At 41.1% G+C, this 27400-nt stretch overlaps 4 protein-coding genes across 10 annotated transcripts in view; 1 reads left to right on the top strand and 3 right to left on the bottom strand.

Moving 5' to 3' along the window:
- LOC143363178 (uncharacterized) overlaps window positions 1-18761 on the bottom strand; it is a 108841-nt gene extending 90080 nt beyond the window's left edge. The window contains exons 1-2 of one of the 2 annotated variants that reach the window (XM_076803780.1): window positions 18606-18761; window positions 14331-15029 (exon numbers count right to left, since the gene is read on the bottom strand). In XM_076803780.1, coding sequence (XP_076659895.1) covers window positions 14331-14411 — 81 coding nt within the window. In that variant the 5' untranslated portion in view covers window positions 14412-15029; window positions 18606-18761. Of the gene's footprint in view, window positions 1-383; window positions 725-14330; window positions 15030-18605 lie in introns of those variants that run through there. The other variant, XM_076803777.1, reaches the window with a different exon arrangement.
- LOC143363363 (CIMIP2 protein CG18335) lies at window positions 16781-19103 on the top strand. The gene is made up of 7 exons (XM_076803962.1): window positions 16781-16874; window positions 17311-17449; window positions 17538-17634; window positions 17693-17868; window positions 17951-18113; window positions 18737-18974; window positions 19034-19103. The coding sequence occupies exons 1-7, from the start codon at window positions 16822-16824 to the stop codon at window positions 19101-19103; spliced, it is 936 nt and encodes a 311-aa protein (XP_076660077.1). The 5' UTR covers window positions 16781-16821.
- Kyat (Kynurenine aminotransferase) lies at window positions 18998-21809 on the bottom strand. 6 transcript variants are annotated; one of them, XM_076803837.1, is made up of 8 exons: window positions 21667-21809; window positions 20959-21101; window positions 20740-20890; window positions 20422-20658; window positions 20101-20344; window positions 19865-20031; window positions 19397-19747; window positions 18998-19325 (listed from the first exon to the last, which is right to left on the bottom strand). In XM_076803837.1, exons 2-8 carry the CDS (start codon window positions 21099-21101, stop codon window positions 19269-19271), a joined length of 1350 nt encoding a protein of 449 aa, XP_076659952.1. In that variant the 5' UTR covers window positions 21667-21809; the 3' UTR covers window positions 18998-19268. The 6 variants fall into 6 exon arrangements, with proteins under 6 accessions (XP_076659952.1, XP_076659966.1, XP_076659956.1 ...); XM_076803851.1 differs by having other exon boundaries at window positions 20959-21036; window positions 21667-21771; XM_076803841.1 differs by lacking the exon at window positions 21667-21809 and adding an exon at window positions 21535-21648.
- Window positions 21810-26203: 4394 nt separating this feature from the next.
- Window positions 26204-26986, bottom strand: LOC143362154 (uncharacterized). The gene has a single exon (XM_076802066.1). It carries the CDS (start codon window positions 26984-26986, stop codon window positions 26204-26206), a length of 783 nt encoding a protein of 260 aa, XP_076658181.1.
- Window positions 26987-27400: the final 414 nt, after the last annotated feature.

The following is a 27400-nucleotide window of genomic DNA, read 5'->3' as shown; positions in this document are numbered from 1 at the left end:
ATATAGAAGGGAAATATTCTAGGTCGGAAGAAATGTTTCGTTTTAGAGTTAAAATGGCTTCGAGTGCAAAGGATGAAAACGTGGTGCTTATAATTCGAATTCTTATTAACATTCTCAGTTGTTGATCTAGATAATCTTCAGCGCATTGATGCTACTTATTATGTCGCTTCAGGTTACATTTCGTAGACCATGTGGACGCACAGTGGTTGAAACACGTCACAATTATGTAGTTCGAAAAGGTTCGATCGACAATCCCGTAAACGGGAAGCGAGGAAGCGTCTCAAACGAGACAGGCCAGCTGTCAACACCGGACAGCGTGATGTTGGTTGCGCGCGCACCGTCATCGAGCACGGGCGAAGAGTTTGAAAAAGTTTAGCGCTCACCGTAAGCTCGGCGTTCCTTCCGGCGTCATTGGAGTGTCGCCGATGGAAACCCGTCACGCTCGAAAGTATCGTCGACACGATCATGCGGGTACGATGTTTCACTGGTCACGTTTGCATCGAATGTCAAAACGTCGGGAAATCGTACACATCGCGCGAACGAGAGAGGAGAGAAGATCTTTCACGGTGTACTTCAGTCGAACGGTGACACACGTTCCTGTTTCTCGATCTCGATCGCGAATATAGTTTGTCGCACGAGAAGATACAAGTGACACTCGAATTACTGTTACAGTGACGATTCCTTTTAGCGGTACACACTTCCGCCTCTACGAAACACACCTGACCGCTGGTCGGGCGATACTGAGCCGGCGGTATACACTCGCGAATCTCCCACTAGAATTCCCCCACCCTCCCCCTGTCGCTACCCTCGCCAGCCAATCGCTGCGTCGACTGAACAACCCCCTGCGATTCGCCGCGAAACACTACACTATTTTGAATTTGAACAATTCGAAATTTGCTTTTCATTTATCGACGGATGACGAATGTTCGTGGAAAGCCATAATTCTAGCCAGCAATTCTGTACACCAATTTACATGAACAATTTACTGCATTCTAAGGTTGAATAAAAACTGTAATAAATTATTCGTTCTTGTCGGAATAAAACATGTTGGGACCTCGATAGTTTTAAAAACTATTTCATTTCTGCCATTTTCTTTTATTTTTCCGAGTGAAAGTGTTAGTTAAAGTAGCTTTAAGTGTGTGGAAAAGTTTTGTGCTTTTATAATCAGACTTTCGATTTTTCCTTTTACGTACACGGTGAAGAACACTTACGCTTAAAGAGAATCTCAACAACTTTTTGAAAGTTCTAAACCAGAATACCACCTCAACGTAGTAACTTGATTAGCGAGTTTCTCAAATTATGCACTACTTAATACGTGTTTAGTATAAAATCAACATAGGCCAGACAAATTTATTTAAAAAATGCCTGACAAATTCAGCATACAGTGCAAACTTTGAGAGGCGCTTCCCCTAAAAGAATTAATTGAAAATCTATTAAATAATTTTCCTATTTAGTCAACAACGTTTACTGTTTTCTATGGCCACTCCACTTTTCCGCAAGCTCTGCAAAATTGTTATAAACATATTTACCCAATTACTGTGGGGATAATGAAAATTTAAAAAAGAGATATATAACATATATATTAATTGATTTTAATGAAAAAAATTTAATATATCTTTTTTTAATATTCATTATATTTAAAAATAAGTATAATTAATATAGGCACCGTAATCAATACTCCCACAATAATTGGGGCCCTTACTAGTTTCTTTGAACTTGATTCAGAGTGATCTAAGTTTCAGTAGTCTTGATTGCGTACCAGGTGGAGAACACAACGTATGTATACCGATTGTGCGGAATATTTCACGTGAATCAACGAGTGAACTACTTTCTGCGGTGTCTATGATCTTGTGCTTTAATGATACAGTTGGTATACGCTATCGTGCGAACACTAGAGTCGGGGGTGTACAGATTATGGCACCGGCACGACAATAAAACCGGCGCGATAGGCAGTTATGAGTCACGCTCATGGTGCAGAAGGAAGCCCCTGACACACAATATAAACGTTAATGTTGCTCATTTGTTAGAACTCGCAGATTATTGCTCACCGTGGCCGCCGGACTAACAGAAAGCAGCTATCTATGCCGTTGATGGTGCTCCTACAGAATTCCATGGTGTTTTCTTTATTTCATTGAACGAAACACCAGAAGCGCGTTGAAAATGTGTCCGGACAACCCCCACATGGTACTCATTGCATAATCGTGTATGTTCCAGAAGGTCAAGCAACATCTTCTCCATTAATCGACGGACGATTACACCCTTTGAAGGGCGATCGCGCGTGTGCCTGTCTCTATAACTGAGAATAATGTCGGAGGAGCGGCGGGGGGGGAGGAGAAACAAAAGGAATACCTGGCGAGCGCGCACACCTGTTTCCCTCAAACCTATCAAGAAATATTTCTACACGCGCGTCTTCCCTCTTACGGTGGCGAACTGAAAATGATTGTTTTGCCCGAGTTCGAGCGAACCGATCGATACGAAAATATCGTGCATTCTGCCTCGCTTTGGCGAGAAAAACAACACGGTCGGCTATTTTCGTTTTAATTTAGATTTACTTAAGGTGACCTTCGACACCCAAAGTTACGGTTAAACTTGAGATTTATTTCCCTCGGGATCATGGGCTTCGGCCGTGAACAGATGAACAACCTGAAACGCGATCTCAATGGAAATATACCTCGGGCTTAATATTGCCTTTCATGTCAAAGGTCGTTTCATCATAATATTTCTGCACGGATTTTAATGTCAGCTGCGATCTTCGAGGGAAAGAGTGTGCGCGCGCATGCGAGGTAGCGTCGGGGACATTGAGGACGTTGAGAAATACTATTTTGGCATGTAAATATTTAGCAGAAAAGCAAAATAATGTTTATTATCCTTTTATTGAACAATGTCCTTAACGTCGCCAAGTTCGTCATTTTTTTCGGACTTTTTTGTTATTGTTGGACTGTGGGTTGTACGCACTTATGACAAAAATTAGTAGATCGAACGCAAAATACAGATACATTCAAAGAATTAAAAAAAGAAACCGTTTATTATTTCCAGCTCACTAAAATTATTAAGAAAAGAAATAAATGTTTAGAATTAGAAAATAAAAGATATAGAAAAGGAATGGATATAGACAGCAGGGGAGGATATAGCAGTCTCTACTTATTATAGTCATGATTTTTGTTCTGTTTATTAACGGTGAGGCGTGTGTTCAGTTCTCCTCTTTAATAAGCTAGGACAGCCAGTAAATTATTTCTCTACTCTAATGGGAATGTTTTTTGAAAATGTCATTTAATTGTAGAAATCGTAGTTTTCTGAGCACGTACAAGCTTTATTAACGTGTCATTGTTATAAACAATCTAGTAGATGAAGCTCCCTCAAGGAGATTAGGTAGAGCCCTTGCACCCTTGCTCCCAGGTCCCTATGCTGCTTAATTTGGAGATGCTCGGTAACGTACGATCTCTGTGCAGTGAAAGATTATTAATTAAAATTTATGCTTTAGTACCACTCAGATTACATGCAAAATATTTTGTTTTTTACCACCGCGGCATTCATAAATGTTGTACATACAGTTTGAAGTCTGTTACGGTAAACCGTAACGAGGATTCTACCAAATGTTCTGCTCTATAGTACTTCCTGACCGGTTACAGCTATTGTCAGTTCCACGCGCTGGCACGGTGAAAAAGGAGCGCGAAATTTTCCAGCGGAATGTACCCGTCGGGTTGCTGTAAATCATAGTTTCAACTTCAGCGTGTAACTTTTCCCCGTTGAATCGGCCAAGACACGATAGCGCGTCGTCGTGAACCAACGTTCTGGGTTTCCGAGACGCAGACGGCTTATATGGCCTGGTGCAACATGATGTAGTATGACTTCCTGACCCAGTAGCCCCGCGTCTCCAGGAGGTCTATGGAAGATCGCCACAAGGATAGAATAAATCAAGCCCAGCGTATCAAGTTGGTGGACTCGAACTGTTTCTTCGCCAGCTACTTTATTGGACGTAAATGTAAATGCCTGTCTGAATAATAACGACTCGCGCTTTCGGATTCCATGCGCCGCACTGCTGGACAACGAATCGCCCAGGCGTCGAAACTTATTATTTACTGGAACACGGTAGGTACACTCGACGCGTGCATAATGAGAACTTTAATTGTTCCGTCTGATAGATGAGCACACCGGTTTTTCAGGAATAAATCATCCGACGCTGCAACCCAACTTCGAACCGTTCGTTAACTTTTAACTAGGGTCTGTTCCTAGCACCTATATGCTCCGACAGTGAAATTTAACTCGTTTGTTTACTAAATATTGAGATACTTGTATCGTGTACTGTCATTTTCTAATTGGCTTTTTGAGAATTTCTCAACAAATTGTTCGAAAATCACAACGATTTCATTCATATTTCAACAATTTTTTTATATTAAGAGCCCGGGGTAGTCACGTGACTTTTTAATTAATAATTTCCATTCTCAGCCTTCAGACACAGATTTAAGATCCGTCTTGGTCTTGATCCGACAGGTCTTAAGTCTGTGACTGAACTTGTCACATTTTTTGCTCTGTATTATCGATATTATGAATTCTGACGCCAGAAACGTGCTTCAAGTTTTTGCCTTTATTTCCCAACAGAATCAAGACAAATTATAGCTCAATTTGTAGCTGGAAATATTTTCTAGTGCACGCTGGTCTCGACATCATCCAGAAAGCTCATCCAATGGCGTAAAAATGCTTGGATTCCACGGCATGCACATCGTCAATTTTTGGCTTACTTCGAACGCTTATATTACCAAATATCTGCATAATCTCGGCAACACCTGACCAGCGCGCACTAGATTGAACCTTCCTCTTTCGAATGAACCCTTTACCAGCGACAAAATATTCTTATTTACGGACGAAAACTTGAAGCACGTAAAACCATTTTTTGACGGTAATTTAGTCACTCTACCTTGTCGCGAATCTACGGAGACCGGCCTCTTAATAAATTATAATAGTAGTAACCAATTATTTAAAAGAGAATTGTGAAATTTATTTTACACACAGTTAATTATTGAAATGCCTTTTAAGAAGCTAATCTGGTAGGTAAAGTGTTAAACGAATTAAAAAGGCATTAATAGGCGCATGCTTAGAATTACATTTTATCGTAACAAATTGTGATTTGTTTTAAATCTCGTCGTTTTTCAAATTGCCTATATTTGGTTGCCTTCGTGTTCGGTTACACCGCAAACAAATATGAAATATTCTTACTAAATAACGAATCAAATTTTTTGAATATATCTCCAAGTTTTATAGCAATCATAGTTTAATTCAACTATAGATCTTAACTTCTGATTAACTTTTTATTCTTTAACTTTTTATTAGGACATTTCTAGCTTTTTTGTGTACCACCTACCTACTCGTGTAACACGATACAGTGTGTGAAGCAATAAAAATTTAAATAGTAATAGTACGTCATCGTGTATAAATTGTTTTTAGACAGTTTGAAAACAAGAGATACGATGCCAATCAAAATTGAAGTAAGAAAGGTGCGTCTTTGTATACTACTAGATTGTTTTTTGTATGAAAGGAGGCACCATCATGATTTCCATAAATAAGTCTTGGTGTCGGACACAGGTTTCTGCGCGTATTTTTAGGTCAATTACGAAGGTTCCTGAGGGACTACACACCACATCCTGAGGAATACGGTCACGAGAAACTGCGGTCATCGAAAGAACTCGATAAAACCACAAACCACACGATTGTCCTTGAAAATGCATTTCAGTGAAGTACTTTCCATTAGTTGTTGCAGTTGAAAGGGAGAACTGCGCTATTTCCGTGGGAAGCCTATTCGGCGGAGCGATGAGTTACAATTTCCGTGACATCTGAACGCAATAAGAAATATTCTATTTCGTATACGTCCTGTCGGAATCGGAATATGGACGGTGCAATATCGACCCGGCTGGAACTAGAAAATTTACTCAAAATACAATCACATTAAAAAACCTATAAAGCCAACTAAACATATTTCTACAGTTCGTAAATGTATTATAGATTTTTCTTGACGTTTGAGACAATTGCAAGATATAGTAACTTAATCAAATATTTTCTTTAACACTATACATACAAAACGTTGAAATGGTACGTGTTATGTTATAGAAGTGACAAGATTATAAGTTTAGATCTTGCATAATTTTTATTATGGTATGAGCTTGTATAAGGAAATTTGTGTCATCATTTTCTATTGATGCGCCTTTATCGTTTCAACAATAGTGAAATAATAAATTTGAAACCGGTCATTTAATCAACAGTGGTAGGTTTAGAATTAAATCACATATTTAAATTTCAATCAATTCTCTAACTAATGTTCAACAGTATCTGAATTGTTATTTTGAAGTAATCAATGAAACTCTTTTTGTACTAGTTACTCCAAAGAAATCTTATAAATATGATGTTTATACATTTGTGTAATGACAATACCCAAATGTGACATATAATAATTAATTTTTGTTATAAAAAATATAATTAATTGTGTCACGGTTGAAAAATTAAGGTAACGAACGAATCGACCCAAACAACTTCTTCAGAATATCTCTTCACAGTCTACAATAAATAAAAATAAAAAATAAAAAATCACCGACGAAAATTTTCTTACAATTGAACATTAAGTATTTCGAAAAAAATTCTTTCGACGAACAATACTAAACTCGCGTATTCCAGGCGCCGTTCCGCGCGCATTGTATCTAGATAACAATTTCCCGTACATGCCCGATCGGGACCTCGGTTCACACACACACACACACACACACACACATACACCTCTGTGCAATCGAGCTTAGGCAGGTCCCCTAAGAAAAGGAGGAAACATTGCGTCTTTCTTTTTTTCTCCAATAATGAGTAGGTGTCATCGATAGCATTTCAATCGGCGCGTCGTCGGAATACCGAACGGACAACAGGTAGGCACACACGATCCTGCGGAGGGAAGAGTTCGCTTGCACCCCTTTGTTCGTCGGAGCGCGTGCACGCGCATCGTGCGCATGAAACCCGGATGAGTCAGTGTCTGGTTGCGCTCGTCCGACCTCTGCGCGTGGAAAGAAAAAAAAGGAAAAAGGGAAAAAAAGCGGGGGGAAAAAAAGGGCCACGTATAGTTGACGTGTCCCTTTCTTCGCGGTCATCGTTGATTTTCTCCAACGCGTGGCTCCATGGTCATCGCCGATATTCCTGGCCCGTGCGACCGGAACAATGAAGCGCGGCGAATACGATGCGAGTCACGCCGATCATGCGGATACATCCGCGGCACGGACTGTAGTCGGACGCGAGGCCTCGGCGGCACACGGATGCCATTTCCAAGCTGCAGAGGACACAAAGACGGAAAGGGAAGGCGGAAACACCGGAGACGATGATAATGAAAAAGAAAACGAACAGCACAAGGAAATAGAAAGAGACGACTAGAAGAGGGGGAACGAACGGGCTAGGCCGGCCCGGACCTGGAGGGCAGACGCATGATTTACGTATGTACACCGGCGTTCCGGTGCATAATTTATCGATCGATCGATTGCGCATGAGCCGTTGCCCCCTGCACACACGATTATGCATGCGCGACTCCTGAAGAGCACACAGCCAGCCGAGCAATCGATCACTGTCCACCTTGCTCGATGACGTTAATGAGGACGATCGGTACTTAGCGATACTTTAGCCTGCTAGCCATTGCAGCCGATTATGTGCGCCGTTTGTTTGTGCACCGGCAGATCACCGTCTGCCTCTTGGTCCCTGAAAAATCGCTCCTTTCGCCGAGCCTCGTTCGTCTGTCTACGGTTTGTAGTTACAGGAGGGTCAGTCAAATGTTATGCGAGCTTTTCTTCCAATTTTCTATTTCTGTGAAATTTTTTTAAATACGAGATATTTTTCTTTTTTTTTTTTTTTGCTACAATCTACTTACACACTTTTGCCACCGGATTGGTAATTTTTTAATTCTAGTATCATAAAAAGTAAAGGGTTGGCTCAAAGCTAATCGTGCGAAAGGGATGTTCTAGAATAGTCCAATGTAGGGGGATGATCCTGAGGATCTAAACTTTTATCTGTGAGCACGTTTGTTCGAGTTTCTTTGAAACTGATGGCAGAGAAAAGATTCCTTACGATGAAAATAAAATCAATATGTTATTAATTTTTCATTAATACCAACAATTTTTGTACATTTTAGAAATGTACACATGCCAGAAATGCGTAAAAATCTCAAACAAATATTAGCTAAGACTATTTGATAAAAGAAGGGTATGTAGAACAAATCTATTTTTATATAAACGAAGTAGAATTAATTACAAATAATGAGTTACACAGAAGATTGACAAGATGTTGACAGGAAACCGTGACGTGCGCTTGTTAAACAGGTATAATGGCGACTAACTAAACTGTTGGGTAATAAGTCGATCGTAATTTTCGTTATTTGTTTATCGTTCGAAAGTGAGATGTACGCGGATGAACGATGCGTCGAAAACCATGGGAGGGATCCACGATCGATCACTGTCACCCCGCGTGATCACGTGAATGAACATGATTGGCAGCGTACATCGGCCTAACACGGTAGCCGTTTGAACTGTTCACGGGGGAGAAATTGTCTGTTTACAGAAAAGAATTACACCGAGGTGCGAAGTTTCACGGGGAAAAGTTTGTTAGACGATGGATATTTATTTAACAGTTAACCAACCTTTACAGGTTTTTATAAATAGTCGTCGCATCAATATTCTCGACTTTTTCAAGTGCATACCTCCTTATCTTTATCACAACGTTAATTAATTGTTATTTCAACTGAACATGTAGATAATAATCACGTTTCATTCGAATAAATTGTCTGTGCAGACAATGCTAAAAGCGTACTCAAAAGGAAGATAGTTGCGTAATATTTAAGTTAAGTACTAAGAAGTCTCTTAAGACAAATCCTGAATAACCTCTTGGTTTATAACGTTGACCAGAACCGTAATTAAAATTTCGGACAGAATAAATTAAATATGGAGGCTACACAGTACCTTTAAATCGAAATGAAATTGCACTTTCTTGTTATTAATATACAGTGACTCAAACAATTGATCAAATGTTCGAACAAAACGAAAACAAGTCACAGTACACCTTTCTCAGAATCTTGCTTAAGATTGTTGATATATATACGAAAAATGTAAACATTGCGTCGGTACTTCACGACAATTTAAGCCCTGTAATCGTACAAAGCGGACGTGTATTACGAATTTGTATATTCTGTGCATTATTTGATCAATTATTTGTGTTGAGTTGAATTGTGAAAAATTCTTATATTTTTGGCATTCCTTAGCACAAATATAATTACTGGTGACTCATAACGTTATATTTAAACATTCGAGAATACGTTTGTGATAAAATAATTAATACAAAAAATATTTTTAGTCATATTTCATAATAAGACCAATAAAAGCAAGTAAAATATCAGAAATTAAAAAACTATTAATATCTGGGCTTTCTCATCGCGAGATTTCTAAGAAGGTACTGTGCTCTGTTGGTACTGTGTCTTCAGTACGTAAAACTTCAAAAGAAAACATACTAAAAAATAAAGCAGGACGAAAATCAAAGTTATCCACTACCACAAAGCGATTAATCATACGATCAATCCGTAATGGTAGCGTTGATAATGCTGTACAGATGCAAAAAAATTTAGTCTGACACCATAATATTAACGTAAGCGCTGAAACAGTGAGAAGAAACCTCTTCTTACAAAGCGGCACAAGAAGCTTCGACTGCAGTTTGCCGAGAAATATAAAAATTATACAGATTTCGATTGGGCACGAGTAATATGGTCACACGAGACGAAAATTAATCGTTTTGGGTGCGATGGACGCGAATGGACATGGCGAGGAAATAAAGAATAAGTACGGTCGCATCACGTTCATCCAACACTGAAATTTGGAGGAGGCCATATCATGGTTTGGGGTTGTATGACCAGTGAGGGCATCGGATGCGTTGAAAAAATTGAAGGTCGAATGACTGCAACATCATATACATCCATCCTGCAGAAAAGTTTAATTGGAAGTTTGGCAAAATGGAATAAGAACGCAGAAGAAGTCATTTTTCAGCACGATAACGACCCTAAACACAAGGCAAATATTACCAAAGAATGGTTAACAGCTCATGGTTTTACTGTTTTAGATTGGCCCCCGCAGTCTCCCGATCTGAACCCAATAGAACACCTATGGGGTTTACTAAAAAGAACAGTTGCCAACTTCGATCACAATTCAAGAAGTATTATTGAATTATGGTCAGAAGTTAAAACCGCTTGGGAAAATATTAAGACTGAACAGTGTAAAAGTTTAGTAGATAGATAGTATGCCTAGACGCATAGAAGCCGTACTGAAAGCGAAAGGAGGGTATACGAAGTACTAATATTTCATTTTTTCAAACTCAAAAATTTGATCATTACATAATTTGTTAATTTCATTTAATTTTGTTTAAAAAGTGTAACATATTTAAGTTGATTCTGTATTATACGAACTACGAAAACTATGTATGTATTGTAATAAAATATTTTGTTACATATCTTATTAACATGTGTTCAATTAAATATGAAATTGAAACAAAATTAAACATTTGATCAATTGTTTGAGTCACTGTATAGCCATTAGAGCAGAGCTGCTCAACATGCCTATTAGTGGGCAAGATCGCCCGCCGATGCCCGTGGGCTCAGCTACGGGCAAATGACTTAGCGAAGTAAGGATAGACCATAGTTACATAGCACAGCCGTAGAACAGCCGCAGCAGGCCACGTAGCTATGGCAATGCATGGGACTCGTGCCCACCGTTCTGTGTATGCCCAGTGCAAGGAAATCGCTGCCCGTACGGGCAGACATAGAAAGACATATAATTTATCTTTCGAGAAGAAAATTGTTTAAGAAATCGTACAGCAAGAAAACAGTGTAAATCAATTAATTCGCGCCCTGTAACTTCGTCGTCGGAAATAATTTCCCGAAAGAAAAAGAAAATTCATGTTTACCGCATGTTAATAATCAAAGGGTCGTTAAATACGAAATAATAAGTAATTGACGAACAAACAAAACGATTTATAGTTTTCACCCATGGACCCATGGATGACCAAACACAAATTATCAACAGTATTTATGTTTGATCATAGACGGTGAAAATGGTATGCTATCCAAAGGCAAATGACTGAAAATCGTTTTGTTTGGGCGCCAATTATTATTTCGTGCCCAACGACGCTTTAATTGCAAGGTTATGCGCTAGAGAAAGAGAAAATGAAATACGCTTGCATAGCCAATGCAATCAGACTGTGAAACTTCGTACGCTTACTATGATTTACGGCTGTTGACGAAGCTTGGCGATAAGAACAACGCCCTGGACTGTAAACAATTTTAATCCTGCTCGATGGTAACGTATATGTAGTAGGTACGATGTACTATAGCAACCTTCCGCAGAGAATGATTCATTTTATAATTTCCACATAATTATTCATTAGCCTGACTAACAAAACACTTTCATTTTTTCCGTTTCGCAAGCTTACTTCGATCATTTATTACTACATCCTTAGTAAACGTATAGTACAATCGTTATGCAATTCGAACATTTGTATTAATATTATTTAGTTTATCATTTGTCAATTTATTACATATGTTTACACGTGGTTTATTTACTTTCAGTCCCATTATTTTACATAGGAATTTAGTATTTTTGGTCTCGAGACCATTCTGAGAAATATTGTGCAACTACATTATTAAATTAACATTATTAAATGATCAACGCTACTACAGGGTCCGACAAAATGACGAGCTCCAAATTCTCTAATCCGCGTTTATCGAGTTTTTAAAAATAAATAAAATTATTCGATAAATTTCTTTTTTTGGACGTACACTATATCAAAAATCGTTAAAATTCTGTTATTTTTATAAATTAATGTAAAATCGTTACTTTTAATGATCTGTTATCTTCTTTATTGTGATAGAAATCGAAAAAATTCTGAGTAAACGCATGTGTATTATTTTCATAAAGTAACGTGAAAAGTCACTTTTAGTCCTTTGGACATTATGATAGAAATCGCTAAAAATCGGAATACAATGTTTACTCGATATATGTTCAAAATACGAGTGTCGCCAGGGACATAAATCAGCCAGGTGATACTATTCTTTGATCCACGCCGAACGTAGAAAAGGACAGGGAAGCTCTAGAGGCCCCGGATCATGGCCCCTGACGGGAGTGGGGTACCCTGCGGCAGTGGGACATATACAGTGGGCATTTGGAACACATATATAGAGTAAACACTGTAAATACACACTTGTTATTTGCATAAGGTAATGTAAAATCGTTACGTTTGGTGCTCCGTAAGTCCAGTGAGAACAAAGCCGATGTATGTATTACTGTTTCGTTTGAACACATTGAGCGCCGGCCCCGCGAAAACTCGGGATTCTGACTTTTTTTTTTGCTGGTTTTGGCTTTAAGTGGCCGATACGTTGCCGGTGCTCAGGCTTTAAATGTCTCTTATGCCGGCGGCGTTCAATGTGTTAATAGACTCATCCTGCGTCGAAAGTAATTCGGACCCTCTATCCAGGTCACCCTTTACACGATTATTATTACCAGGAGCGGTGACTTTTATCCGCAATTGGTCGAATAAATCTCGGACGCAGAGTTTGTACCACGCATATCTTTGCCTATGGTTAAGTTGTACGTCCACCCACAGCTTACAACGAGCAGCGCGATAATAAAGCTTCCGGTCTGGTCGCGCCAGCCGCGGGGACGCAAAACAAAACATCGGTGGAAGAGAGAAGAAAATGATTATTCCTTTGCCGCCACGGAGCGTGTACACAGCAACGTACGCAAACCGGATGCAATGCGTTTGATTTACCTCGCATACACCTGGCCACCATCCCCTAAGTGCCACCCTTAAGATAAGATACCTCTCCTGCGAGGCAACGGCACAGGGTTTCATCAACGGTGCACTGACCTCTAAGTGTCTACCACACTTTCGTGTCGATCCACGACTTTTTTTTAGATTCAAGCTGTGCACATAGAAACGGGCCTTTACAATGGAGTCGATTCGAATAAAAATAAACATATGCAAGTGACAGCCATTTAGGCGAGGCAAAACCGATACGTCGATTTGATGCTTCGTTCAAGTGAAATGGCCATAACTTTCGTAGCTGCGAGTGAAGAGTACACTGTTGTTTAGATTAACATCTTTGTGAAAAAGTATTCGTAAACAGAATTTCTTTAAAACAAAGACGATATAGAAAAGCGAAGAAAAAATTCACTCGAGGCAGACTATAGGCTGTGCAATCAATAAAATATTTATACTTTTTTTCTATGTTTTGCACAACATATATACACACTTTGACAATCAAGCTATACTAAGAGATTAAAGGCGATCTTTCCAACATCGAATATAATGATTTAGTAAAAAATATTATATTCTTTCATTAAATTATTTATTTTATTCAGGACTAACTGAAATAGATTGTGATCAAACACGATTTAATTTTCATATTAATATTATGCACTTTATATATTAATTTGATAAACAACGAGAGGTTATAATGTTATGTTCCTAGGATCAATTTATGCATAATTCAACTTGCGCGCACATTGTCGAACGTATGTCTGCATATCAATTTTATCTCACGGTGGGAAACAGCGTAAAATATTATAGGAACTGCAAACAGCTAATTTTACGGTTTCTGATCCGTAGCCCCGATTCAATGTCGAAGAACACGAACAGCTCATTAACGAGTGTTGCCACGCATAAGTTTTCACTTTTGCCATTGCGTTGTCTAAACCTTAAGCCTCTAATAATATGTTTTCTATCGTCTCAATCGGAGCGTTGCGTTTAGAGTCAGTGGACGATTTCATATTAATCAATATTAAAATAATTGACTAGATTGTCTGAAAGGAACACTGATTAAATATTCAGTCTCCCCGCGAAACTTTCCATTGAATAAAAATATTCAGTGTCACGACAATCTACTATTTTCGAGAAATGAATATTCCTCAATTAACTGTGCCGATTCGATAATCATCGTTTAATGTTTATTATCTATATAAATAAACACTACAAACTACCAAAATTAACATTTATTTCTAAGGTTCTACTTTACGTTTTTTATTCTCAATATTATACGTTGTTTCTTCAAGAACAATTTGTTAAACAAACCAATTTGTAAAAAAAAAACAATTTATGAATACTCATTGGTGTACCTTAATATTAGTAATAAGCCTTACTATATCGATATTTGTTCATCCGCAAAAAAATACATAAAGATCTGCACCCAACGATGACACTAACAATGAACGCCATTATTCTCACACTTCACGGCGACAAACAGAGGAGAGAACAAAGAAAAATCTATAATTGGTTCTTCCACTGACCTTATCATTCTCCGCGAGATCCGTAGACTTAATGTCAGCATCTACGTAGAATATAGAACTCGTTTCCCGATTGAACCACATATTTGTCTCACTGAACACCCGAAATCGATGCGTCACAAGGAAAATTGAATTCCAGTTGTCTCGCACAGCTTCGCCGATATCGCACTGCCGAGTATTATCATATATATCGAGATGAAAAAATGTCGCGGTATCATTATCGCAGATTCCTTCGATTTCAAAGGCAATAGATTGCGTCACGTGTGTAATCAGTCTTGATCCGTTACGAACAATACGTAGCTCATTTACCGGTGCACATGCTCCGGAATACACATGTTCGCGCGCGCGCGCGCGCACGCACGCACGAAGAGAAAGGATTTTCAACGACGCGTTATCTTTTTCTTTTCTCTCGGAATTATCGCTTGTCCGTTCGTGAACGACTACTCGAAAGTGACATTTCTGAGTTCTTTTCGCCACGGTAGTCCCGTGAAAACTGGAAAGCGAATCGTTGATCGTACACCTCTTTCGTTTGTCTACGCAACGTGTCCTCCCTCCTCGGAGCCAGCAACGTCAATTCATTCCTCGCCTCTTGCGAGTACGATGGCCCTCCCGGCGGTCAATTAGCAGCTCCCTTAATTCGTTATCCGTTGAAAGTCACAGTGAAATAAAGCCGCGTCGAGCCTGCCCCGTAATTAATCCTTCCTGCAAGTGCAACAACAGTTAAAAGTAAAAGCATAAAAGCGTCGATTCTTAGTCATCGCGAACCCCTTATTGTAAGAACCCCCTAACAGCAAGAATGCGAGTATGCAAAGAGCTAGGGTAAGAGACCCAGTTACTGCGGAGGTGTACCAATCACACTGAAACTATATTAATTATACTTATTTTTAAAGCATAATGAATATTTAACCAGTTAGCTGTTGCGACCTCTTTGAAAAATCTGTACCTAAGTTGCGTCGCAAAAATTAACCGCTGTTTGAATTATAGCTGTTTTGACGAGTATACTCGTCATGACACAAAATATTGCCATTTCTTCATGACGAGTATACTTGTCAAACACAGTTAACTGGTTAAAAAAAGATATTAAATTTTTTTCATTAAAATCAGTTAATATATACAGTCCCATACATGTCCCAAATACCTAGCAGATAAAAGTCCCACAACTATCCCCACTACCGCGGGGTATACCCCATGAGGGGCCATGAACAAAGGCTTCTGCTGCTTCGCTGTCTTTTTCTACGTTCGGCGTGGATCAAAGAATAGTATCTCCTGACCGATATATGTCCATGGCTAGAGCCGTATTTTGGACATATATCGAGTAAAAACTGTATATGCTATATATCTCTTCTTTAATACTCATTACGCTTTAGAAATAAGTATAATTAATATAAGCACAGTGATTGGTACCCCCACAGTAATTGGGTCCTACCCCTTTGCTTTATTTTCCCGCATTCTTACTCAAGCGTTTGCTTCTTTGCACGGTGACTTACACGAACAGTAGAACACCCTTTCGAACAGCTTTCCTCAAAATTGGACCAAACGACTTCTGCTTCACGAAATGAAGGAAGAATCAGTTTACTAGATGATGTGCGAAAGTAACGTTGCAGAAATCTTAGACGGAAATACTTATCTGCATTATCTTATACGCAAATTCTAATTTTAAATGGTGGTTTAGTGACTTTTCACCACCACGTATGTAGATGATTATTGGGTCGTGGTTACATTTCTGTATTTTGCCGTACGAAAATATGAAGGGAAGATGTTAAATTTATGGGATGACCCGATATTTTTGCATTTTTAAAGCATTCTAAGAAAAAAAAGTCGTGTACATATTTATTTCCATAAATAAAGGATTCATTACATTAAAGAATATAGAAATCCATAAATCTTCGTTGTATTATATTGTTATACAATTTTGAGATTCCATATTGTTTATTAAAACTTGATTACAATACATCGATTTTCTGAAGTTCAAAACTAACGTTTGAATTTTGAAATTAAACTACTTCGAGAGATAATGAATTCATTGAACAATATACATTATGTCTCAGCAGAAGGAGGCCACTTAAATATGGCCTATTAAATATTTTTAATGGCACAAAAAAGATTTATGGCATAATTTAAATGGTATGGAGGGAGGAATATCATAGAAGAAAAATTTTGTTTTGTCCGACTATTTTTTCCGTTTTTTCAAGGTCATCCTTATTTTTTATCACAAAACTTTTTTGTTCCATCTTGTAGCGACTAAAACATACATTTGAATATGTTTAAGTCATGACCTTCGGATGACCTGGAGTACCAAAAATGTGATAAGATTATATATATATTGTATAATCGATGGAAGTTCAGCAGAACACTAATTAGAATTCTGCAGTAAACTTCAAGTGTTAAATCGCAGATACGTGGCGGACGTTTTTGGCGTTATGACGATAAATTAATGTAGAAACATTTCGTTTTATGTAAATAAATTTCAGTTAGGTTCGGAAAAATTTCAATAATGACCGCTGGTGCAGAATTGTTGGCTACTCCAGAGCCACACCTCGTTCCCGGGTAAATATGCTATTTTTATTTATACATAAATTACAGATCTGTCAGATCCGTCTTCTTGTTTAGATGTAATTTTTTTTTTTTTGTAATATATAAAAAGAAAAGAAAAGAAAAGTTGAATATATTTATCACTTTCATATATACAGTCTACACTCGATATATGTCCAAAACACGGGTTTAGCCAGGGACATATATCGACCAGGAGATACTATTCTTTGATCCACGCCGAGCGAGAAAAGGAAGGTTCATGGCCTCACGGGGTACATATACCCCGCGGCAGTGGACATAGTTCTGGAACTTTTATCAGTTAGGCATTTAGGACATATATAGAGTGAACTCTGTATTAGCCTATGAACATTTGAAACAATTCCAGTATCTAATAAAACAAATTTATTATTTCCTCCAATACACTTTTTATCAATATAATTGTTTATTTTAGATACGCTGGATATTGCCCTCAATACCGTTATAGATGTGGCGAAACTTACGGAAGCATAACACACAAATTGCTTCTTGATCCAACAGTGAATCATGCGGACACACTGATCTTATCGAATAGAGTCACCGACGATTACGAGGTAATTATCAAATATCTTTCGATTATCTCTACAACGGAAGTATATTTGAGATACGTGTTAAAAATCAGTGATTTCTATAAATCGCTAGGTTCAAAGACCGCCGAAAAATGACATAGACATTGTAAATTCCCGATACAAAAGGACCGACCCCATATTTTATCATCCCCTCATGCCAGGCTATGAAGGTATCATCGAAACGTTCGTTAGAAAATTTGTCAAACTCCAACGAATTTGTTATTTTAGGTTTTACACCAAGATTAAATGCCAGGAATGGACAAAGATATACTGTACTTGCTACTGAAGGACTTGCTGAATTTGAACGACAGCAATTAAAAAATAAAGCAGCTCTTAATGAATTGAAGAAAACTGTAGCTCTGCAGAGCGGCCATGGTGAACCGCGAAACTTAGAAGATCGTCTGGTAAAAACTTTAAGCACATAATGCTTTATTAAAATCAAAATTAATTATTATGTTTAATATTATTCTCTACCGTGTGTGACAGCTTATTAAAAGTGAATTCAAATTACCCATGCTTGCTGTTCGTCCTGATTGTGTTGGAGTAATGAGAAACCTATTTTTGGATGAACAATACGAACAACCTAAAGACCACTCCCCATCCCCCTACTTTATGGACAACGCAAATCCCAAGAAATATTTTATTAGTCGTGAGTTTCTATTGTCATCATCATTAGACTCCGGATCTTCATGAAAAATGAACATTTTTTGCATCAATTGCAAGAAACAGGAGTGAAACATTTATTTCGTCTATCAATAATTTTAACAAATTAGAAAAAAATATGATATATTTTTCTATAATATTTTTACTATTTTACATTTCACATAACCCATTTTTGTCATGAATGCCTGAAATCCGTAGTCCAATCATTATACACCTTGAATTTAACATCAAACGATTACGTAGCTAATTTCTGTAATCTCCATCTCTAAAATTCAACTGTTTCACTAAACATTTAACCCCTACTGTTGCATTAAATTCTTAAATATATTTGGATTTTATTAATACTAAATAATTCATGGAAGTGTACCACTAACGAATATTAGCGCAGATGGATCTTACAGATAGTGAACAACGAATGCGATACACTTTTATTCGTGAGAATGCTAGACGTGAGTGTCAATATAACTTTCACTTGTACCTTTCATAGCTTATATGGTTGATCGAAAAGTCCAAAGTACAAATATATGAATTGCAATTAGTCCTCTTTATGGTCTGTATAAAACAATTTACATAGAATAATAATAATTACAATATTTGTAATCTATTTAGGATATGCCGGTCACATACCATACGGATACGCACATTTCGGCGTTTCAAATGTTCCCGCCACAAACAGTGCACTAACTGAATTTACATCGAATTACCGAAAACGACAAAGCACCGAATGGGCACCGGCAACGATTACACGACCCGATCCACCGCTCATAATTCAACCAACCACAATCTACCACAAACACGTTGGCATGCTTCCAAACTATCTGGGTCACGTACCCGGTGAAACATACAGGTGAATTGATTTCATTCTATATCTTCAAAAATTGTAAATTCTTTATTTATTTTATGCAGATTCGGTAAAACTTTCGGCGCTGATACAAAGGACGCAAAAAGATGGTTGCGTGGAGACTTTTCCGTATAAAATGTATAATAGTGTAATATCCGTATAATTTGTGATATTTCTGTACTGGCAATAAATGGTACTGGTGCTGGGAGTACATACAATAATTAAGCACACACATGGCACAGCATTAAACAAAAATAACAAGTGCCAGTTAAATTATAGGGATTTCTATTATCCATTCTTCTATTGGGATTTCCATTTCATTAAAATCTCAGCTGCTTTCTTCAAATTTTCATCTTTCTGCAGGAAATATAAACCAATTATTTGAGCAGAATGTATTTATATATTTATATAATAAATTGATTTCTTACTTTTATAAAACAGTATCGAACGTTATCTTCCGCTAGATGTTTATGTTCATCACTATAAAACGCGGATGGTGGAATTCCTTGAACTCCAACTTTTTTCGTCATCCACTTCGTGAACCGATAATCTTTGTTTGCATCGGTTTCTTCATTTAAGTTGACTTTGTTTTCTAAAGCAGTCCAGTTAGCTACCATGAAATAACCACCTTCAGGAATTGTCGGTACCATTCCCACGTCGCTAAGAAATTTAGCCATGTAATCTCGTTTTGGCATCAGTTCCTTTGCTAAACTCACAAAGTAACAATCTGGTTGGCCAAATCTTGCTAGTTCTTGTTCAAATCCGATGGCAATAGCTTCCTAAAATATTTACATCAATATTATTTGGTGCTACATATATATATATATATATATATATATATATATATATATATATATATATGTTTTTATTTTGTATTTAACACATTCAATATTTACTTGGACCGGAGTGCTGCAGGTATATACAGCGTTTTGATGAACAACTTGTAAATTACGCATTAAATTAGCTGGACCATAGGCCCATCCTATTTTCCATCCAGTAACACTGAATGTTTTGCCAGCAGAGCCAATGGTAATTGTACGTTCATACATGTCAGGTAGTGTTGCTAAAATGTAGTCAGCGTTTAAATAAAATATTCTGTACAGTAATACTATTATGTCAAGAAATAATATACCAATTCTGATGTGTTTGTATGGTTCATATACAATCCATTCATAAACTTCATCGGATACAACGACTGTATTCCACTTCTTAGCTAAGTTAGCAATAAATTCTAATTCATCTAAAGTGAAAACTTTTCCCACAGGATTATGCGGAGTATTAACAATTATCCCTTTGGTCTTCTCATTGAACAGATTTTCTAATTCTTGCCTGTCGAATACCCAATCAACTGAACTCAAGGGACCATTTTTATTTTTCTTAAACGGTAACCAATATGTAACTCAAGGACTTTTATTAGCATATAAAATATATATTTGCATAAAGTAAAACTTACAGGTTTCAAGGCAATGAACCTAGGTACTCCACCAGCAGATCTTACCATAGGTACGTAACAATCAAAGAAGGGTTCAATAATTATCCATTCATCACCAGGGTTTGTGTGGCCTTGTAATGTACAGTATAAAGCTTCGTATGCACCAGTTGTAACAAGAATTTCATTGTTCGGATCTAACTCACGATTCAGAAGCTTTGAATACAATTTCGAAAGTGCATTTACTAAACGTGGATGACCCTGAAATAACATGAAATTTAATAGAACACAATGACTGGTGAAAATAAAAATAAAGATCTTGCAGTTACACCAGATACTTACAAACCCTCTAGTATACTGATTTAAAAGAGGATTATCGCTAGTAGTTGCTTCGCTTAAAGCCTTCGTCACATTTTCAGGAGCATGGAAATCTGGAAATCCTTGTCCCAAGTTCAATGGTTTGTATTTCAATGCAAGCTGAATATATTCGACCCTGATAGAGTTTAATTCACACCATTCAGTAAATTTGAGTGTTAATACAATCTATTATACTTTACTTACCATACGGACTTATCATTGCCTTTCAAACGATCAGGAAGATCAAACTTAGACATCACAGCAGAATAGTTTCTAATATTCCTTGATGTGGATAATGAAATTGGCACTTTAGAACTACTTCCATACACACAAATCCTAGCAAACATCTAAACATACATTTGTGAGTAATTAATTACAAGAGGGTGACAAATAGATTGTAAACACTTGTGCAAATATACAATTCCACGAGCCCATTTTTATAAACTGGAGCCAGGTATAAATTTCCATTATTTTTAACTTTTTACTCTATTCGAGTTTAGGTGTTTGTGTAAATTACAAGTAAATAAAATTCACAACTTATTGATAATATTTAAATATGCTGTACCTTGTAATAATGGTCTATGTTCTATGGTTTCAAATGTTACATGTGAAATAAAATCTACATTTGTTACTTATATACTTACATATATGTAAAAGAATGACTTGCTAAACAGGTACATGATTAAAAATTGTAATACACTTTATATTTAATCAAAATACATTGTTACTAGAAATAATTTATGCGACGCGCATGGGTATGTATAATTGGACAAAACATACTTATGGTACACAACACTATGTAGAATTCAGCATTTTTAAAAGTGTATTCTTCTTTTGGTTGGAATGTTATTTAATTTATAAGGAAACAAATGAAAACACAAGTAGCTCAACGTAATTTTCATAAATTCTTACCAGACGAAATGCACTAAGTCGTAATAGCTTATTTTACAGAGTGTAATAAATGTAATTGCACAATATTCAATGACATGACCGATACCTTATCTAATCAGCTGACTTGTGCAACAAGTTGTTAGAAAAGTGTAGTCAAAGAGGAAATCTCTAGTATAGTGCAATTTAGTAATCCGCTATAGTAATTTTAGTATGCACTATTGGTAGATTGTATGTTGTTACCGATGTTCTAGCGTGGCCAGTTGACCACGCGAACATAGCTAGATATATATAGTATCGATTAATGGCGCGGAGAGGCAAATTTAAATATAAGATGTAATCGCGTATTTAATACATACGTATTTTATTTGGGCGCGATAGTTTAGAGTAGGTAAAGAGAGACCGGGAGAGTTCCATAGAGATCCTTGACGAAATTCGAGTCGGCGAGACTAATTGCGGAATTTAGAGAAAGTCACGCAGCCTCTTAGAGTAGCTTCTCCAATTCTACATAAATTAGGGATAGTCGAAGTCCGGAATCAGTTAAGGACAAGAGGTCATAAATTCTCAGTCAAGGACCTCTTGGAACTCCCTCGGACCTCTCTCTCTTGTTCGGTCCCACGTGGCCCCACGTCCCTCGTTTTGGCGGGGCTTCACCCTCGTGCGTAACCCACCTCCGTGCGTGCGCTATTAAGATCCATGCACTACCAATCACCATCAAGCAGCAACCGGAAGACGAGTCATCCGACGAATCAACGCCTAGCCAGAAGATTCTAATTTTCCTATTGGCTAAGGAAGGGAGACGAGAAGGAAGAAGCTGGGAAAGGATTTGAAACTCCAGGATGAAACAGAACTCATTGTAGAACTAAGGGAGTCACATTGTAACGATCCTGCCCTCGACGCGAGCCTTCCCCTGGCCGCGCGCCGGCGGAGACCGCCGTGGCCGATCACACCGTAGACGCGCCGCGCCAGTACGGACCGCGACCGCGAGAGGGCCAACGCCGCGACGGGCCGCTCTCGCGAGTAAAGATGATCGGCCACCGGGATAAGTACCGCCACCGGGAACGGGGAAAAGCAGTCCGGGTGACGAGCCACACGAGTCTATTAGTGGTGTAGGTATGGGGCCTACCATCCAGGTAAAGAACTAGGCACGTGTATGTTGGCAAGAGGAACTTTATTTGCATCTGCACGTGGCGGCAGACTCAGTGCGACTGGTGCCTAGGGAGGACGCCGAGCGTGTCTCGGGGAAAATCCCTAGGTACATAGAGTCGTGCTCCTATTTATTGGCGCCCGCTGCGTCGCCTAGCGGATGCACTAGGGAGTCAACGATACTCCCTACACCACCCCCCTCGCCAGTAATGGCGGGTGAGACGCAGACAGACATGCTAATTCTGCTCGTTGGTTATCGCGCTATATATATAAAAACAAAATATAACATATATACATGAATTTACGGTGCTATAACTATGAAATATATACAAACGACTATTTAAACTTTGCAGGAACAAGAACTTAGATGTAAACATGATATTTATCGGTAGACAGGAAAATTGCTGTGTCTTTGGGAGGCCCTAGCTGGTATTGCACATGATGGTTCGGTGCCACTAGTTCTCGCTGACCAGAAACGCTGGCTTAAGCCTGTCCTTGCTAACGTTTACGTCGCGTTGTCCTATTCTAAGTACAAAGTTCTTATCACTACGGCTTAAAACTAAATATGGTCCCTCGTACGGTGGTTGTAGCGGTTTTTTAACCGCGTCGCGACACACCAACACGTGCGATGCCGTGTCGAGGTCTTTGAACACGAACACCCGTCGATGACCGTGATGCGCCTTCGGAGCCGGCTTAAGCGACTTCATGTGGTCTCGCAGCTGCTCCACGAAGACGGATAGCTCCACCTGGTCGTTGCCCGCAATCAGGTCGCCGGGTAGACGCAGAGTCTCCCCGTAGACCACTTCTGCTGGTGTCGTCCCGCTGTCCTCTTTGACTGCTGCCCGGATGCCGAGCAGGACTGCCGGAAGCGCCTCCGACCAGGTTTCCTCCTGGCGGCACATGATGGCCGCTTTCAGCTGCCGACGAAGACGTTCTACGGCCCCGTTGGCCTGTGGGTGGTACGCTGTCGTTCGATGGTGTTCCGCTCCCAGCGCTCGTGCCCATGTCTTGAATAGCACGGACTCGAACTGCCGACCCTGGTCCGTCGTTATCCTCAGTGGAACGCCGTAGCGCGAAATCCAGCCCGCGAACAGCGTTCGCGCGACGGTCTCCGCGCTGATGTCAGCCACTGGAAACGCCTCCGGCCATCTGGAGAAGCGGTCGATGGCGGTCACGCAGTGCGTGTAGCCCCTGGAGTGCGGCAGTGGTCCAACGATGTCCACGTGAATGTGGTCGAAACGCGCGGTGGGAGCTGTGAACTCCCCGACCGGCGTCGACACGTGTCGTGAAACCTTCGCCCGTTGGCACCGCATGCACGTCTGCGCCCAGGTGCGGCAATCCTTCTTGACGGACGGCCAGACGAAGCGCTGCGTGACCAGCCTCACGGTTGCCTTGGGTCCGGCGTGTGCCAGACCGTGTAGGCTGTTAAAGATGGCTCTGCGAAAAGCTGCTGGCACGAGTGGGCGTGCCTGGTCGGTGGAAATGTCGCAGTACACGTCCACGCTGGGCTGCTGGAGGCGGATCTTCTTGATGACCAGGCCTCGGGGGTCTGCCATCAACCGCTGCAGCTCGGCGTCCGAACCTTGCGCGTCGGCGAGCTCGTGAAAATCCACCGGTGCAACCACTTCCTCGATGCGCGATAGGGCATCGGCGGTGGTGTTCTCTGCGCCCTTGACGTGCTGCACATCTGTGGTGAATTGTGCGATGTAGTTCAGGTAGCGGAACTGAATGGGTGTGCATTTCTCCGGCTTCTGGCTGAGGGCGAAGGTCAGCGGCTTGTGGTCGGTGAAAATGGTGAAATTCCTGCCTTCCACCGCGTGGCGGAAATATTTCACCGCCGCGTACATTGCCAGCAGCTCTCGGTCGTACGCGCTGTAGTTCCGCTGCGCCGGGTTCAGCTTCCTAGAAAAGAAAGCAAGCGGTTCCCAGGTACCTTGCCGGAACTGCTGCAGCACTGCTCCCAACGCGATGTCCGAGGCATCCACCATCATGGCCAGTTTGGCCTTGGCTGACGGATGCACTAGTGTGGTTGCAGCTGCCAAAGCCGCCTTCGTCCTCGTGAACGCCGCGTCTGCCTCCGGTGTCCACTCCACGGGCTCGCTCTTCTTGCCTGATGTCAGGCAAGCCACGAGTGGAGCTTGGATGTTCGCCGCCCCAGGGATGCACCGCCGGTAAAAGTTTACCATGCCCAGGAACCTGCTGAGTTCGGCTTGGTTTACCGGCTTGGGGTAACGAGTGATGGCCTCCACCTTATCGGCCAACGGGCAAATCCCTGCTTTGCCGACCGTGAACCCGAGGAAAGGCACCTCCGGGACGCTAAATTCGCACTTTGCCGAATTTATCACTACCCCGAACTTGGCGAACCTCTGGAACAATTGTTCCAAGTGTCCGAGGTGTTGCTCTTTTGAGTCCGACGCCACCAGCACGTCGTCAATGTAAACATAAACAAAGTCTAACCCGCGCACTACCTCGTCCATAAAACGTTGGAACGTTTGCGCGGCGTTACGCAGTCCAAAAGTCATTACCGGGAATTCGAATAACCCGAACGGCGTAGTGATCGCGGTCTTATGAATGTCTGCTTCCGCGACCGGGATCTGATGGTACGCGCGCACTAGGTCTATTTTCGAAAAAACCGTTTTCCCGTGCAAACTCTGCGCGAAGTCTTGAATGTGCGGCACTGGGTACGCGTCGGGTACCGTCCTAGCGTTCAACGCGCGATAGTCCCCGCACGGACGCCACTCACTATTCTTTTTGGGCACCAGGTGTAACGGCGATGCCCAGGCACTTTTTGACGGACGAGTGATGCCCTGTTGCAGCATATACTCAAATTCCCGTTTCGCCGCCTTCAGCCGGTCCGTCGTGAGACGCCGCGGTCGCTGCGATACGGGAGGTCCCGGTGTCGTCACGATGTGATGCTTAACATCGTGTTTCACCGCACTGCCACACACTGAGGGACGCGTAATACCCTGAAATTGTTTTAACAGCGCGTATACCGCACTGTCCCGCACTGGTGCCACGCATTGAGCCGATTCGACCGTGCCGGTCGGTATTGTTCCGGTTACCGATAGGCCGGTGATTTTGTCGATCAACCGACGGTCCTGGACGTCCGGCAGGAGACCGAATCGGGCTAAAAAGTCCGCACCAATAATGGGTCGCGAAATGTCTGCAATAACAAACGTCCACGGGAATGCCCGGCGTAATCCTAAATCTACACTAATCACTACGTGCCCGTAAGTGTTAATTAGTGAACCGTTCGCCGCGGTCAGCAGGTAGCTCGATTTCGTTCGCGCACCGGTCACTTTTTTTCGCGGGAACACGCTGACCTCAGCCCCGGTATCGACCAGGTACTGGGTCTTCGTCGTTGCGTCGGTTACGAAGAGGCGACGTGCTGTCCTCTCAGGGCCGCTTGTCGCCATCAGCGACTCTGTAGGTCGTTTCCCGACTGGAAAGTGCACGGCTTCGTGCACTTTGTCGCCTTGGTTCCGAATCGCCCGTGATACCAGCAGATGCCGCTGGGGCGAGATTCGGCCTTGGACTTCGGCCGGGAACGTCTACGGTACCGGCTGCTGGGCGTGCTGCTCCTTGGTTGGCGCCCTCTGCCCTCCAGCTTGGTGGTCACCAGTGCGGCAATTTGCTCGACGAGGGCGTTGATGTCGCCGAGCGCTGCGACATTGTTTGCCGCCGCTGCTGGGTGGATCTGCGCCGGCGTGACCTCGCTGATCCGGTCCGCCAGGGCCGCCACTTTCTCGAGCTCGACGCCATCTTGTGTGGCCAGCACCGATTGCATGGCGACGGGTAACCTCCTCATCCACAGAGTCCGGATGAAATCCTCCGGCACCTCGTTGCCCGCCAGGCTCCTTATGTGCCGCAGGAACTGCGACGGCGTCCGGTCTCCTCGTTCCTCGTGTTCGAGGAGCTGCTTAATCTTCCTCTGCTTGGAAGTGGAGAGCCGCGCGATTAATTCCTCCTTTAGCCGCGTATACTTATTCTGCACCGGCGGGTTCAGCAGGATATCCTCTACTTCTTGCGCGGTTCTTACATCAAGTTGCGCCACCACGTGGTGGTACTTGGAGTCCTCTTGCGTTATCCCGCGCAAACCGAACTGGGCGTCCAGGTGCGCAAACCATAATGCTGGTTTTTCCGCCCAGAATTTCGCCATGTGCACGGCTACGGCCATGTTTTGCGCAGGCGGCTCCATATCAATCACGTCGGGGTCACCAGTTGTAGGTATGGGGCCTACCATCCAGGTAAAGAACTAGGCACGTGTATGTTGGCAAGAGGAACTTTATTTGCATCTGCACGTGGCGGCAGACTCAGTGCGACTGGTGCCTAGGGAGGACGCCGAGCGTGTCTCGGGGAAAATCCCTAGGTACATAGAGTCGTGCTCCTATTTATTGGCGCCCGCTGCGTCGCCTAGCGGATGCACTAGGGAGTCAACGATACTCCCTACAGTGGAATACATGAACGACCAGCACGCTCCAACCTCGAGACTGCGCCTTCTCCCTCTCTCTCCTCCAATGGGTCACGGTGACCGCGGCGAGTGCCGCTCCCGTTGCGCAAAGCCCGCTCCCCGCCAACCATCCGTTTACGGAGTGCGAGAACGGCGACCCTC

Source organism: Halictus rubicundus, chromosome 2, assembly GCF_050948215.1.
Source record: "Halictus rubicundus isolate RS-2024b chromosome 2, iyHalRubi1_principal, whole genome shotgun sequence".
NCBI lineage: Eukaryota > Metazoa > Arthropoda > Insecta > Hymenoptera > Halictidae > Halictus > Halictus rubicundus.
Note: the sequence above shows the minus strand (reverse complement) of the source record. Positions and strands in the feature narration are given on the sequence as shown.

What these genes read in the sequence shown, in the direction of transcription:
- LOC143363363 (XM_076803962.1), top strand. Translation starts at nt 16,822, where the DNA reads ATGACCGCTGGTGCAGAATTGTTGGCTACTCCAGAGCCACACCTCGTT. An exon ending in GAAACTTAGAAGATCGTCTG is followed by an intron (nt 17,869 to 17,950) that starts GTAAAAACTTTA and finishes CGTGTGTGACAG; the next exon opens with CTTATTAAAAGTGAATTCAA. An exon ending in GTACCCGGTGAAACATACAG is followed by an intron (nt 18,975 to 19,033) that starts GTGAATTGATTT and finishes TATTTTATGCAG; the next exon opens with ATTCGGTAAAACTTTCGGCG.
- LOC143362154 (XM_076802066.1), bottom strand. Translation starts at nt 26,986, where the DNA reads ATGGAGCCGCCTGCGCAAAACATGGCCGTAGCCGTGCACATGGCGAAA.
- Kyat (XM_076803828.1), bottom strand. Translation starts at nt 21,434, where the DNA reads ATGTACCTGTTTAGCAAGTCATTCTTTTACATATAT. An exon ending in AGTCATTCTTTTACATATAT is followed by an intron (nt 21,102 to 21,398) that starts GTAAGTATATAA and finishes ATGTATGTTTAG; the next exon opens with ATGTTTGCTAGGATTTGTGT. An exon ending in ATCAGTATACTAGAGGGTTT is followed by an intron (nt 20,659 to 20,739) that starts GTAAGTATCTGG and finishes ATGTTATTTCAG; the next exon opens with GGTCATCCACGTTTAGTAAA.